This window comes from Argiope bruennichi, chromosome 9 (genome assembly GCF_947563725.1).
Source record: "Argiope bruennichi chromosome 9, qqArgBrue1.1, whole genome shotgun sequence".
Taxonomy (NCBI): Eukaryota; Metazoa; Arthropoda; class Arachnida; order Araneae; family Araneidae; genus Argiope; species Argiope bruennichi.
In genome coordinates this window covers 34,195,443-34,211,959 of record NC_079159.1, presented here as the reverse complement: position 1 = coordinate 34,211,959, position 16,517 = coordinate 34,195,443, and the positions used below count along the sequence as shown (strand labels likewise).

The 16,517-nt window shown below is 32.6% G+C and overlaps 1 protein-coding gene across 4 annotated transcripts in view; it reads left to right on the top strand.

The window, feature by feature from the left end:
- Window positions 1-16,517, top strand: part of LOC129983915 (intermembrane lipid transfer protein VPS13A-like) — a 419,638-nt gene that overhangs the window by 335,775 nt on the left and 67,346 nt on the right. For all 4 annotated transcript variants that reach the window (XM_056093621.1, XM_056093622.1, XM_056093619.1 and 1 more), the window contains exons 38-45: window positions 2,878-3,036; window positions 5,983-6,085; window positions 6,374-6,549; window positions 10,437-10,565; window positions 12,084-12,303; window positions 12,418-12,690; window positions 14,625-14,731; window positions 15,449-15,693. In XM_056093621.1, coding sequence (XP_055949596.1) covers window positions 2,878-3,036; window positions 5,983-6,085; window positions 6,374-6,549; window positions 10,437-10,565; window positions 12,084-12,303; window positions 12,418-12,690; window positions 14,625-14,731; window positions 15,449-15,693 — 1,412 coding nt within the window. The remainder of the gene's footprint in view (window positions 1-2,877; window positions 3,037-5,982; window positions 6,086-6,373; window positions 6,550-10,436; window positions 10,566-12,083; window positions 12,304-12,417; window positions 12,691-14,624; window positions 14,732-15,448; window positions 15,694-16,517) is intronic.

Genomic DNA, 16,517 nt, shown 5'->3' with positions numbered 1-16,517 from the left:
ATTTTGAAAGTCTCTTGCACGGTGCATAATCGAAATCAAGCGATTACATGCTTACCCATCGAACGCAATACAATTGATGGCATCATAAATTTTGCGAAAAAATTACAGGAAAGAAAAAAAAAATTCAATTTTATTATATAAAAAAATTAGAAACTCATTTTTGAAAAAGGTATTATTATCGAAAATTTTAAAAAAAATACCAAGGAAGCAAACGCAAATATTGATAGTGTTGTTAGCATAATGTTGGAGAAATATTTTCTGAACAGATGTAGGTAAAATCCTAGATGGGCCCACCTCTTGGCGACTTTGAAATCTCGCCAAGTTGACTACTAATTGAATATTTGTTATTATTATTATTTTTCAATTAAAAAATGATATTTGAAGGCCAAAAATAATAATAAATAAAATAAAATAAAAATAATAATAAATAAAATAAAATAAATATAATAATAAATAAAATAAAATAAATATAATAAATAAATAAACTAAACAAAAAATAATAATAAAATAAAATAATAAATAAATAATAATAAAAATTAAAAAATATATATAAAAAAATAAAATAATAAAAATAAAATAAAAAAAAATCCGTCTAGGTTGCCACATTGGCGACGTTATCGCAACTCGTTTGGCGAGAATTCAAAAAGACGCCAAGAGGTGGGCTGTGCTAGGATCCACCCCATGTGTATTGCTGTATTGCTTGACCAAAGTTAACGTAGATTATAGTTTAAAAAAAAAAGTTTTTGAAATTTATAAGCATTCTCGTTGTTCCCACGAACCAAAAATTATTATGGGACTTCATGGTTCGCACATTTCATTTATCTTATTGTAATTGTTATCGGAATATACAGGAAAATACAAATAGAATATAGAAAAATCCCGATGTACTAGCAAAGTACGAAATATCTCAAATGCATTGGAGAGAATAATCAGCTTATTTTGTAAAAAAAAAGTAATACATTGTACAAAGCTGTATTTGATCGATCAATATAAAGATAGACTTTAGTTAAAAAAATCCAAGAAAAAACGTTTTTGAAACTTAAAAGCATCTCATCGTTCTCAAGAATCAGAAATTATTAAGGGCCTTCATAATTCGCGCATTTTATTTATCTTTTGCCATTGTTATCTGGAAATGCCAGATTTTACAAATAAAATACTGAGAAATTTCGATATACAAGTGAAGTACGGGGAATACCCGATGCATTGGGGAAAAAATCAAATTATTTTGTAAAAAGAATTACTATATTGTACGAAGAATTTCTTCTATTTTTTCAATTTATAGTTAATTAATTTTCTGATATGAACACAACACTAAATAACTTTTACTTTACATCTTACAGAAAATTTAAGTTTTCATATAGAAAAGTATATTTTATTTTACGCGATGTTTACATACGCGGACTGCAGTGAAAATGAAGATTTGGATTAAAGTGTAAATAAGTCGAATGCAGTTAATAAGATCATAACTTTGAACTTATAACTTTAATAATTTCAGATCATTGCAAGACAGATAAAAGTTAATGATTATCTATTATCCAACTACTAAAACGCGTTCAGAGAGAAAGTACAGAATCGTCAAAACATTTGAACTTGAGTTTGATTTTGTCGAACCTCTATGTTTTAGACCTGTAGCGAATAGCTTATAATCCAGTTAACAGCTACGCTACCCGAGCCATTGCTTTTGTATCATGGTCATTTTACTGAGCTGCGAACCACAAGGTACCAGGTTCTATCCTCGCTCATACTAATACGCCACATTGATGACCTCGGACGATGAACCTTCAACCTTCACACAGCTGTTGTGGCGACATCTACCCACAGCAAACCAAAGACTCACTTGGCGCAGCAACAACATCAGCAACCCCTCACCTACACACGCTCCCCATAACGCTTGGCGCTACTCAAATGGGTACAGGTTCATTAGAATCAACAGCTAATACATAACCACTCAACAGCCATATCGTTCGTCCCACCTCCGACTCACTGGAGGGAGAGTCTGTAGTAAAAGCTTCTAAGCCAGTTAACAGCTACGCTACCCTAGCAATTGCTTTTGCATCATGGTCATGTTACTGAGCTACGAACCACAATTTACAGGTTCTATCCTCGCTCATACAAATCCTCAACAGACCTCCCTGAGTTCGAAAAACACATTTTTAGAAAATGTCTGTCTGCCTGTGATAAAAATAACTAAAAAACGTTTTGAGCTAGAATGATGAAATTTGGTATACGATCTTAACACCATATTTGTAGATTTCTATCAAATTCTAATCAAAATTCGTTCATATGAGGTCTTTCTGTCCAGCTGCTCCAATATAAGTTAACACAATAAATGCAAAACGAAGAGAGTTAAGTGGATAAAATTTGGTATACATAATTAACCTCTATATTTTAAATATCTATCGATTTTTGAGCCATATCCAATGAGATGTTGACGATCTTATAGTATGCACTTTCATGTAAACATGTAAACACGCTATTTCAAAAAAGCTAAGACTTAAATATCATAAATTAAATCGGGGATTGTGTGACTACAAATGTAGTTTTGTGTCAGTCGTTTGGGAAAAATGTGTCTAAAATACAAATTCAATTTTCGAATACTATAAACTAACTAATACCAGGTATTAGTCACTAAAACACTCGGGAAGATAAATTCAATAAAAATTCTAAATTCACACAAAAAGTTAATATTTCGTAACTATTGTACACCAGTACCATGCAAGGGGCTTCCCCGGATAACTCCGGTATTAAAGAATATGCATGAAAGTATTGGGAAGATCACGTTTTTTTATGACCGATAAAATAAATAAATGGAACAATTCCACGAATATTGCTTGCATAATTTAAATACGGTACTGATGAATTTATTTTTTATTATAGGTCCTATACCCTTGTGAAGTGGAAATGAACCGAAGCCTCCGTTTAGTAGAGGAAGAGGTCCAAATGTCGGTCAGCGTCAGCAGTGTCCAACTCTGTCTTAGCGCTGCCGTTGTTCAGACCATAACGCAAGTTTTCCAACAGCTTATGGCCAACATGCAGGTATGCACCTGAATTATGACTCCTGAATATTAAATGTATGCCCACAATCTTAAATATTTAAGCGGTTAAAATGAAGAAATGCTGCATTTTAAATATCTTATGTGACGACAGTTATGGATTGTTAGTCATTCCTTGCGATTTCCTTTTTTATGGATTATTCATTTTCCTTGTGATTTAGATTCATATTGCATTTTAAAAATAGTTTATAAAGTTATGAATACTCCAAATTTACGTTAGACATTTCTTTAAAACTTTGATCAATACAGGTTTTTACATATCTTGCAATAAACTATGACAGTTTTGGTTTTATATTAGCAATTTTTGCTTTCTCGTTTACGTAGTATAGAGAAAGTATTGTAATCTCCACGTTTTAGACTTCCCTCAGTTCGAAATACACATTTTTGAAAAATGTCTGTCTGTATGTTTGTGACAAAGATAACTCAAAAGCCATTTGAGCTAGACGGATGAAATTTGGTATATGGTCTTTACACAAAATTTATAGATTTATTTCAAATTTGAAGCAAACTCTGCTCAGAGGAAGTTGCCTGTTCAACTGTGCGAATGTAAGTTAACATGATAACTATAAAGCGCAGAGAGCGAATATAAGTTAACATGATAACTATAAAGCGAAGAGAGCGAATATAAGTTAACATGATAACTATAAAGCGAAGAGAGCGAATATAAGTTAACATGATAACTATAAAGCGAAGAGAGCGAATATAAGTTAACATGATAACTATAAAGCGAACAGAGCTAGATGGACAAAATTCGACCCACATATTTAACATCTATCAACTATCTATCAAACCCCTCAACGAATCTATCACAAAATTTGAGGGGGTTGACCGTCTTTCATTCTGTACTTTCAGAAACACATAAATGCGATCTCAAAAACCCATTAAATTAAGTATATTAAATTTGGTATGGGATTCTGTGACTAAAAGTATAGTTTTTAACAAATTTTTGTTTCAATCGATTGGGAAAAACGCATCTAAAATACAGATTCAATTTTTGTTATTAAGGGCCTAATTCACCAAATAACTCGCCAAGGATGAAATGATAGATTTAGTAAAAATATCAAATTCAAGCCAAAGGCTAATATTTCTTAACTAATGCAAGCTAATACCATAAAAGACTCTCTCTGGGATAACATCTTTATTAGAGAGTATGCGAGAAAGTTTCGAGAAACCACTCCAGCTAATTTATGACATAAATTTATGCCAAGTTAAAAATCCTGTAGTGAAAGCTTATAAACCAGTTAACAGCTACGCTACCCGAGCAATTGCATTTGTATCGTGGTCATCTTACTGGGCTGCGAACCACAAGGTCCCAGGTTCTATCCTCACTCATTCCAATCCGTCAGAAACCTAACGGCAATTAAATAACGGCAATTTTGGATTTCCATTGACTTTTTCTTTAAAATCTGGATTTACAATGTGTTCTAAAATTCTTATATTAAATTATGACAGGTTTGAGTTTAAGTTAGGATTTTCTTTATTCGTATTATTAGTTGTGCGTACTCTGCCAAGTAGTTTTTTTCATGCAATATGAAAGCTGATACAACATTTATATTACTAAGTCATTATAATTACAATTTTACTCCATTCGTATTTAAATTGTGATCAAATTATCCTGCAGTAGGGTTATCCTACTTGAATGTAAGATATCTAGGTGGTGGATGATGAAGTGTGGCAATATTAGTTTCCTTAAATGATTTAAAGATATAAAACCTGTGCTATCATGGTGACCCTATGGCATGCAATAGGCACTCTAAATCAATTTTTGAAGTCACCCAAAACTGGCATGTATTGACCGAAATTCGGATTTCCAATCCACAATATTAAGTCCATATCTTTCACGCCATTTGGATTATTTTGAATGCAGAAATGCAAGGAAGGATTTAGGTGTGTGGAAGAAAGGTGACGACTTGTACCATACTTTAGCAAGGTACTCAAAGGAGAAGGGATGGTGCTAAACCAGTGTGGAATTTCCGCAGACCTAAATGGATGGACTTAAAACTAAATCAGAGTGTAGTGACACCACACTACTGGCGTGGCGTAGTATTATGCAGTGGCAGTGAAGACCTCTTTAGATAACATTTGAACTGAAAATGTGATATAATTTAAGTATATATCCCCTATTATTATAAAGGCATTGCAAGGAACAGTAATTTTGTGGATACGTTATAAATATTGATTCATAATTTGTTGACTTTATTTTAAAGTATTTCAGATAATTTTTGATCATAATAATATTTATAATTCAAAGGTTTTAGGCATGAAAATAATTTTGTGAATAGGCATGTAGACAAGAAAGTTAGTCAAATTCTCAAATTCATATTTTAGCCGGCGTCCTGGGATAGGGGTAGTGCGTCTTCCCCATGATCTGGGCGTCCCGGGTTCGAGTTCCGGCTTGGGCATGGTTGTTCTTCCGTTGTTCTATCTGTGAAATGTGTGAATGTGCCCTCCTGTAAAAAGGGGTTGTGATAGCGAATGAGTGATGCGTGAGTAGCAAAGTCGTTGGCCCTAGGTGGCGCTACTATAAAAACAAGAGATGCTCCCCCTGCGGTTTAAATCGCTGTCTTCGTAACAGTGGACTTGTCCGTGGCAAGTGCCATAAGTAACAAAAACAACAGTTCATATTTTATGATAATTGCAATTTTCGGTTTTTTAGGAGCAAGCAAAAAGACTCTAAATAATTGAGACCTGTGTCCAAAATGAACGTCGTCAAAAAATTTGTAGCGTAAGGTTTGTATGCAAGTTGGCGGAGATCTAAATTATTTGGCGACATTTTGCCTGCTTCCGGTAACCGAAAATTACTTATTTTCTATATACATCGTATTTGAGAGGGTAAAAATTATTTGTTTCTATCTGCTTTGCGTATTCTTAAATTCTGTTTTTTGTAACTATCTTAATATTTGTTATTTTGTAATTTTTTTACTTTTAGGAAGAAGAAGATAAAAGAAATTATCGACTGGATAAGGAGCAACGACAGATACAAGATCTGTGGTCACCTGTCTCTATTTATAAGCAAAAATGGTCAGAACCTGGTAAGCAATCGCAATACAATTTAAAACACTATACTTAGATTGAATAAACTTAAATTTCTTTTAATTAATCAATCGTAATATCATAAAAAATAGTAAGTATTTTATATATTGCATACTCTTTATCTTATGCGCTTTGCTTATCATCTAACTTGTTTGAAAATTATCGCCACTGGCTGGCTTTAAAAATGAAGCACGAACCAAATCAAATATAGAAAGTTTATAATCAAATTTTGAATATAATGCAATATATGATGGAAAATGCCATAATTTGACCCAAATGCTTTTCAGAGTGTACCTGTGGATATACTCGAGGACAATTCATAATTCCAAAATATTCGGAAACTCTCAACTTCAGCATTCCAGAAGTCCTAGTGTGGTGCGAAATCAGTGGCGTTGTTCGCAACATTCCTGTTTTATATGCTAAAGGGTCTTTCGAAGCTGAAATAAAAGACTGGTCTACTCAGGTAATTTGAAGCATTTTTTTTAATCTCACTATATTAGCTGACATTCATTCAATGTAGAAACAATTAGAAAAGGAGAAGGATTTAATTTGACTTTTACTGTCTTTTTAAAATCAATCATAAAGTTAGTTTCAGAGCAGTGTGAAATTTAATATATAAGGTGACCTAAATGAAAAGGAGAGCTCAGTTTTATGTAAAGAAATTTCAGTCACAATATTATAATTATAGTACCTATGAAATTGTACAAGAATAAATAATCATCATTGACATTGAACTCTTGTCCAAGCATTTATTAAGGTAATGTTTAATTGCAATGTAGAAACTCTTGGGTTGCTGACGGAATCATTTTCTTGGTCACCCACTAAACACAAACTTTATAGATTATGTTATGTATAATTACTTTGCTTTATATACAAAGAATTTATACATTACAACAACAACAGCAGTTAAGTATGGTGACCCGACGTTCAACAGCAGTTTCACGTATGGTGACCCGACAATTCTGGCGTATAAGTTCCTCTACAGTCAAAATCGTGGCATTCTTGTTACAATGTACTTCTTCCCAGGCCATAACAAATCCTTGAAATTTATACGTCTAGTCTCAAAAATCACTGGCATAACCATAATATGGCGCGCTGCGCAAGACACTGCTCTACATACACCTGTTTCATCCAGCGATAAATTTTTGAAGTATGCTCCCTTTCTGTGGGAATCATTTGCTTGGTCACCCACTAAACACAAACTTTGTAGATTATGGGATGTATAATTTCTTTGCTTGTCAATAGTTCAACAGCAGTTTCACGTATGGTGACCCGACAATTCTGGCGTATGAGTTCCTCTACAGTCAAAATCGTGGCATTCATGTTAGAATGTACTTCTGCCCAAGCCATAACAAATACTTGAAATTTACATGTCCTGTCTCAAAAATCACTGGTATAACCGGAATATGGCGCGCCACGCAAGACACTGCTCTACATACACCTGTTTCATCCAGCGATAAATTTTTGAAGTATGCTCCCTTTCTGTGGGAATCATTTGCTTGGTCACCCACTAAACACAAACTTTGTAGATTATGGGATGTATAATTTCTTTGCTTGTCAATAGTTCAACAGCAGTTTCACGTATGGTGACCCGACAATTCTGGCGTATGAGTTCCTCTACAGTCAAAATCGTGGCATTCATGTTAGAATGTACTTCTGCCCAAGCCATAACAAATACTTGAAATTTACATGTCCTGTCTCAAAAATCACTGGTATAACCGGAATATGGCGCGCCACGCAAGACACTGCTCTACATACACCTGTTTCATCCAGCGATAAATTTATGAAGCATGCTTCCCTTATGCGCAAAAAAGTTGGATAGCTGCTCTTTGTGCTGATCTGGAGGAATCCATCATGCAACAGACAACTATTCAGAAATGATGATATTGATGCAAAGCTGTTAACGTTCCTAACGTGCTATTCAGAGGGTGATATTCATAGTTAACGTGCAACTATGAATATCACCCTTTCATCTATCGGCTAGCACATTAACTTTCAGAGATTTGTTACAATGCTCTTACAACTAAGATCTTTTCATTTATGCGCACTTTAAAATTTCCTTCTATATCTTGGATCCTCGAAGGTCGATCATAATTAAAAAAATATTGAAAATACAGGGTGATTATAATTAAAGTTACTATTTCAAAAATCTATAATTTTAAAAGTACTGGTCATAATGACTTGATATTTTAGTAGAACAATCATGAGCAACATAATTTTGTTTGGAGAAGGAAAAAAAAAAGTTCCGAAATGTGACGATAGATGGCGCTGTCAGAGCCGACATTGTCTGAAGATATAAGAATTACTTATACGTGACATTCGTTCCGCAGATATAGCTGCCATAAAAATGCAGAACACCAGCTCTTCGCCTGAGTGCTTCATAATGACTCTGACTATGAAGGATCGCGCTCTGTTCTTGAAGTTTTTTATAAGAATGATGACTGTGCATTTACAGCTATCAGGAAGCTTTCGGACATTAAAATCCATAAAATTGTGTCCAGTAACCATAAATGGTATGTAAAAAATAATTTCTAAATTTGAAGACATCGATTCATTTAACATGAAACGGGGTAGAGGAAGGAACCCAATTTTAGCAGTGGCAGTGGAAGATGTGGCTACAGCATTACAAGAACATACTAACAGTGATGCTGGCATCAACGGTGCACGGAGAGTTAGCTGAATGCTGGATATGCCGATCAGCACTCTGCTTAAAGTCCTACGGAACATCTTGCGCTGTTATCTGTACAAGATAACTCATATGCAGCAGTTGCTACCTGATGACCTGGAAGCACGTGAATCTTTTGCACTACGATTTTTTGCCCTGATGGAAGTGGGCAACGGATGGCCATGGAACGTTCTGTGGTCTGACGAACCCCACTTCCATTTGCACGGTTCTGTAAATACGCAAAATTGCAGGATATGGGCGACTGAGAATCCGTGCCATCTACAGCCATTACCTCTTCAGTCTGAAGAGCTCATTACGTGGTGCGGAATAACGGCAGCGTTTATCATCGGTCCGTTTTTCTTCGAGGAGATCACACCTGCGGGTTCTGTTACCTGCACCGTTACTGGAAAGCGGTATGAGGTACTTTTGCGTAACCATGTCCTTCCAGTACTTCAGCAGCGTCAGTGTGTGGATCGCACAATATTCATGCAAAATGGCTCTCCTCCGCACATTGCCTCTCCTGTGAAGCAGCTGCTGAGGGCTCATTTCGGAAATGATAGGATTATAAACCGCCATTTTCCAACAATGTGGCTGCTACATCTCCCCGACTTAAATCCGTTTTATTTCTGGCTTTGGGAGTACCTGAAGAATGTTCTTTATAGCAGGCGGATTGAGAATCTAGGAGATTTGAAGAAAAGCATCAAACACTACATCCGTTGTATCAGTACAGGTACACTCCAATCTGTTGTGGAGCATGCCGTTTTGCGCTTGCAATTAGTAGCGGAACAAGGCGGAAGGCATATAGAACAACTTATGGCTTAACTACCCATCATTAAGGTGTTTTTTTCATGAAGCTCTTTTTTCTTGTCATTTTTACTGTTGTCGCAATAAAGATGTATTCTTGTCCTATCGCTAATAAATTTTTAGTAAACCCTTGAACTCTATTATTTCCTTTTGGCTAACAATATCCCTGTATTTAACGAATCCACTTTTGGTCTTTCCCTTCACAGCACCATCTATCGGCACATTTTGGAACTATTTATTTCCTTTGCCAAACAAATGCTATTGCCTCACAATTGTTCTGCTAAAATATCAAGTCATTCTGACCAGTAGCTTTAAAATGATCAATTTTTCAAATCGTAACTTTAACTATAATCACCCTGTATTTTTCATTGATTTCTCAGCCGAATACTGAAAAAATTAATAATGGAAAAAAATTATGCGTTAAATCCACTGCTTTATTTATCATTTAGTTAATATGATTAAGTTAATTAGTTTCGATAATTTTTCAGAAAAAACTATTTTAAAATTATAGATTGCTTATATGCATGCTATCATTTTAAATATTGGAACAAGGATACTATTCTAGTACACACTATTGCACCATCATTTAATTAGTGCTTCTTTTGCAATTCTTTATGATTACACTAATCATAATGATATTAATCATTTCAAATATATAACCACCTTTAGTGCTTTTTAGTTGCAAAAACATTTTGTTTTAAAGTTGGATGAATATTTATTTGATTACTATATCGTGTGCTAGAATCCAACTATTATTACTGTTATGTATTTATTATTTTCAAAATAGATTTTTCTTCATTTTTTGGATAGCATTTTTATTATTATCTATAAACAGTATTTTTTTTAAAGATGTGCATAACATGTTTTTTTTATATATATAGATGAAAGCTAGTGGAGAGACTCATCTTGAAATTATGTATTATAATGAGAAAATATCTACATGGGAGCCCCTTTTAGAACATGTGCTGATTCGGGAAGGGCAATATCGACCCTTAGAAGTGATGTTCAAGGTAAGAATTCTATTTTTCAAGGTCTTAAATATAGTAAAAAACAAAACGAAAAAATCAGTCTAAAAAGTCAGTTTACGAAAAAAGATGGGCAGAACAAATTTTGAAATAAAGCAATTAAAACTTATTCATAAGACACTTAAAAATTTGCGAGAAAGTATTAAATATAAAACATTCTTTACAATCAAGAAAGTTTAAATAATGTTGACTAACTGACTGACTGAACAGCAACTGATTTTTATCAAAATAATTTTAATAAATAATTATATAAAAAATTCTTATTCGTTTTAAATAAAGAACTTAGTAAACGTTTGAAAACACGATTGGCAACTAAGCAAAATTAAAACCATTTCAAAATTGCCCCTTTAATATTGTTTCTAAATTTATCATATGTAGATTCGAAGACACTAAGAATAATAAGTGAGTGGGTATGTTTTATCTTAAAGTATGAGTTAGAGCTTTTGATAGGAGACAGCATGCAGCTGAAATTTTAAAAATAAAATAATTTAAAATGCATTTATTAGTATATAAAAAATTTAAAAAAAAACATAAAATATCATAAAAACAAAATTGCGTGATACTGTTACAAATATTTTAATTAAACTGGAATTTCAATCATATGTATGATGTATTTTTAATTTTAGCAAATATATAGAAATTTTTATGATTACCTTTGAGAATTTAACCTCTTTCTAATATTGTTTTAAAGATTCACATTTTTACGATTTTTGTTTTGACTTTCATATATCTTATAAAAAATAAGCTCTACTTTTCTAATACATTAATAACTGCATATTCTTTCAACGTTTAAAATAATTATAATTATTTTCTACTTTTTATTCACTAGTACCCAAAACAGAAATTATTCAAAAATTCAAAAGCAGTAAAGTTTATTTTTTAAAATAATTACGAATTCATTGAATTTAAACTGGTTTTTTTTAAAGTTTCTAAGTAGATGACGTAAATCTAAATAAGTGATTTCTAAAGGAATAAATGATATCATAATTTAAAATGAAATCAAAATTTATTTACAATTATTCTGATGATTGCTAATTATAATAAAAATATATGAAAATATTGTACTGTCATTCGGAACTCACACTCGCAGTAATGGATAGACTATGAACAATAGGCCCGGTACTACCAATTTAGAAGTTCTATTTAGTTGGCTGTAGATTATAAAAAATATTATAATAATCGAATATAATTAATCAATGATAATATAATATCCTTAATTATTCATATCTAATAATTCTGAAAAAGCATTAATATTTTGAAAGTAGATATATGATTTTCTATTGATAATGTATCTGAGATACTTGATTGAAAATAAATCAAAGATACAGTGATTTCTTTCGACCATTTTTCGAAACTTTTTCGTCCTACTTTAATGGCTACTTTACTTAAACTAATTTTACTCTAATTTACTTAATTAAATTACTTAATTAATTTATTTAAACTATTTTTACTTTACTTAACTTTAATTAAATTACTTTTTCATCCTACTTTTCTTATCTTCAGGTATTCAGAGGGCGTGCTCATCCTATGGTTTGCAATGGAAGCGATGAACTGGAATCCAATGCTCAATGTCTTATGACGACAGATGCCGCGCCTTCCGTGTCTTCTTCCCTATCATCATCAGGTAATGAATCAGACGATGACGATGTCATGACTACAACCGTCATTCGACGCAAACTTCCTGCTAGAACAAAGAGGCTCTCGTCCATTGCTAAATCAAGAGGTAGGTAAACTTTTACAAGTTAAGAGAGAGAATAATTGGCGAGTTTATATTATTATTTGCAAATCCAGATTTGCCTTAGAAATTCAAAAAAAAAAAATGATATTTTTGTTTTAGATTCTGCGAGCTTCGTAGCATACCCTGGAGATTCCGATAGCGAAAATGAAGATGGCGTCTTAGAAAAAATCGCTTCAACATTTGACCACCTGTTCTCAGAGGATGAAGAGGGCGCATCTGATGAACCACCATCAGATTCTGAAGGTATAGCAGATATCGATGCGAGATCTGATTCTGGAGAAACAGAAACTGCAGACAACGAAGATGTTTTCGATGATGCAGCCCCTGTGTATACCAGTCCTCATCAACATCATCACCATGAGCATAGATCAGGTGGATAGGCATTGAGATTCATTTATTATTGAATATTGTTATTTCTTAAAAGAAAATTAAGAATATGTGAAGCAGTGTAGAATGCTTTAGCCAATCTTAATTTTATTTTAAAAATTATTTCTTCTGTTTTGGTTTATTTGTTCTTTAAAAACAGAAGAAATATTTTGTCAAATATATTTTCAATTTGTTTATATTAATAATATGATATTATAGTTACGATATCTTTTGTTTAGGTAACATTTTTCAATATTTATTGCATAGGCAATAATGTTTTCGATATTTAAGAAATATAAACATCACATTGATATATAAATTAACAAACATAGAACAGTAAAAGATGTCAATATACTTTAAGTACTAAGATAGGCATTCATAATCAACTAGCAGTTGTTAATCAGACATGATGACATTTCGACCACTTTACATTGATTATATTAGATTTATCTATTCCCATTTTCCGCAGAGCGAAAAAGACCTACTTATTGTATTTTCACCATGTCTTATTTTTAAAAATGTTCATGTTTTAAAATCTAACATTTATTGATTTCTTTGGCTTGACTTCCATTATACTGATAGTTTTATGGTTGATTATTACTTATTACCTTTTAAAAAAAATTCCATATTAATATAAAACTTAAGCACAATATATTACCGAGTTTCCGGCCAAATTTGGTGGAAGGACAGGCCGGATAATATAAAAAAAGCTGAATAAGTCGGACTTCTATGAATTCATTTCTTTGGCCTCCAATGCCAGAAGACAAAATTTTTACGACAAAACTCATTCTTACAATATGTATTTTCTCTCTTCTTATTGAGTACTAAGCCCTACATTTATCTCAAGCCACGTAGAATGTGAACGCGCCCGGGGCCATAGAAACATAGAAGCAGTTGCCGATAACGCGTCGAGTTAAAATAGAAGGGTGTGTACTGGTAATTTATATATGTCTGTGTACTGCACTGCAAGAATTTATCCAACAAAAAGTACGTTAAAAGATATAAACTGTTCACATTTTCACATGAATTCTATACATTTCTCTGTGGTATACTTAAACATTTAAGAAAAACATTAAGCATACCTCAAGAACAATTTACGAATCCTGTACGTACTCTGCAGTTATAATCAGAAACTGTCGCAACAGTTGAGGTTCGTTACACACTGATGAAACAATGGACAACGACAGAACACTCTCTTTTCCTGTCACAAATTGCATTTCCCACACGACACGAAGGAGGACCGCTCGTAGCAGACGCCTACTTCCTATGCCTTGACAATGTTGCCAATATAATGCTTTACCTTCCTCAATTAATTACGATAAAGAAAACTAGACCGGATAGTACGGAAGCCGAATAGTCGCGAACCAGATTCTCAGGTGTGTACTGTACTCCTTTTGACCATATTAAAGCATCTTCAATTTATATTTCACAAGAATGACAAAATTTAAATTTTTTTATAACCTGTAAAGATTATTTTAACGATATCTATTGGGGTTTCTCACAGTTTTGGTAATTTCGATTTGGATAATAATGACCCTACCACTATAACTTCTCAACAAATATACATCTATTAGCATTATCTTAATAGTATGCTGGCAATAAAAAACCAATTGTAATTCTGCTCTATTTGGGCATAAAAAACTTTCGCTGAATTGTCAGAAAAGATATTTAAGACACAGATCCAATGTGAGGTTATTAAAATGGAGACAATAATACGTTTTATCAAATAGAATTCGTTATTTAGGTACGTAACCTAGAAAATAACGAGAATATTTGATGGAAAAGCCTTTTATACTGCCTTTGATCCCTTAGAGAGAAAAATGAGAACAATTTAAATATTTATTAAATTTTGTTCAACAAAATCCCAATATTTCCATATTTTTTATACATACAGCAACTTAATATTTTTGATTAATATCTTCATTTTTTTATCATTACAGTTGACGCTTTAGCAGACACAGCTCTTTATTTAACCATAGATTGCAGGGACACTATCAACTTGAATGTAACTCCAGCTGCAATATCTGCTGTGCAAGAAGTTCTGACGGTAAGTTAAATAATTTAAGGTATCCAAAAAATTCTGAAAATATTTAATTTTAAAATCTTTTAAAAATTTCAAAACAAATATTTAAAAATATTCAAAATTCAGAATTTTAAATATATTCAATATTTAAAATTCTGTATAAAATTTAATATCAAAATTTCAATTTCACGTGTCATTTTCTTTGAGAAAGCAATTAAATGAAAATATATAATGGAATACTAGAAAAATAGTTGGAAACATTAAAACTTTCTTGACTCGTTTAATAAACTTGCCTATAGGCATCATTTGTTGCATGAAACACATGAAACTAGGGGGATTTCCTAGGTCATTAAAGGTCGCATATCATTAATGATCTATTGTTTCGGGCCCGTATATTTGTTCTATATAGATTTTTGTTACAGAATCCTCAATAATGAAAATATATCAAATATATCAATAGCAATAATCTATTTGTCTCTATTTGCTATTTGAATTCAGTGTTTGTAAAATTGCTCTTTTTAAGCGCTCAGTTGAAAATTTTGATGTAATTTTTTTTTAAATATTTGATATATGTTATTTCATCAGCTACCTTTTTTTAAATTTCATTAACTGCTTTTTTAGTCAATTTTTGCAAAGAGACGTTGTGAACGTCCTTTACTTTTTGAAACGTCCTTTACTTTTTTATGTCCTTTTTTTTTAACCACTGGAGAATTCTCATCAATCCATATAATTTCCTTTCAGGAATTCACAATGCCAGATATGAGATTAATGAAATCAGTAGCTCCTGAAGAAAAGAAGGAATTGCAACTTAAAAACTCTCTTGGATCCGAAGTCGCACTTAAGATTCTGAAGAAAAACGAGAAAGGCGAGTACGAGGTCGTCGAAGACGTGACAGGACGAGCCCCCAAGAAAGGTCTTGCTGATCCAGATCTGGTGACACCGCTGGTGGACATCAGTCCTGCTGATTCCGATTGTGAAATGGCTGGGTAAGATCTTTCATGTAATTTTGGCTAGTAATAACATATATGAACAATGAAATCAAACTTTAAATTGTAATTATTTGGTGCTACCTCTGCTAGAGAAGATACCTTTAAAGGTAAAATACTAGTTATGGCATATGTAGAAAAGTATACAAAATACATAATCAGTCTGAGTTGGAGATTATTCAGGAACTCTGGTAGTCTCTTAGTGGTCAATATTTTAATTTGGACATAGGGTCAAAAATATTCCAAGTCATCAAAAGTCCAGGAGCTGTGACAGTCTGATAGTGGCCAGTATTTTAATTTGGACATCGGGTCAGAAATGCTGTAGGTCACCAACAACTCACCATGTATATGGGCATGGTGCATGTTCAGCATCGACGGTCAAACACCTTTTTGACAGTATGACATGAATGATCGACGAAGGAGTAGTATCCGGCTTCTAATAAGAATGTTAGTTCCGTATTCGTTGCTGTTGAAAATTAAATTGGAAACATAAGAAAATTTTCTAGAAATAAATCAACGGCTTCATAAATGTCATTAATGAATATGAATGATTTAATGAATGTGAATGCCTTAATGAGTGCCTTTAATTTTCCTACATGGTTTCGCTACAAACCTGCTTCATTTACATTTCTACTGTAGGAACGACATCTTGTAAAAAACTGGCTTTTTAAGCTGCTTCTGATTTCTTAATATTCTGAATATGGAATTTAAGCTTATATCTTACGCTACAATGCAAATTGTTTTAGTATAAATATTAGTAAAAATAGGTCAATAGCAATTTTTAAATGATATATAATAGTTAAAGAATTATGATATGAATACCA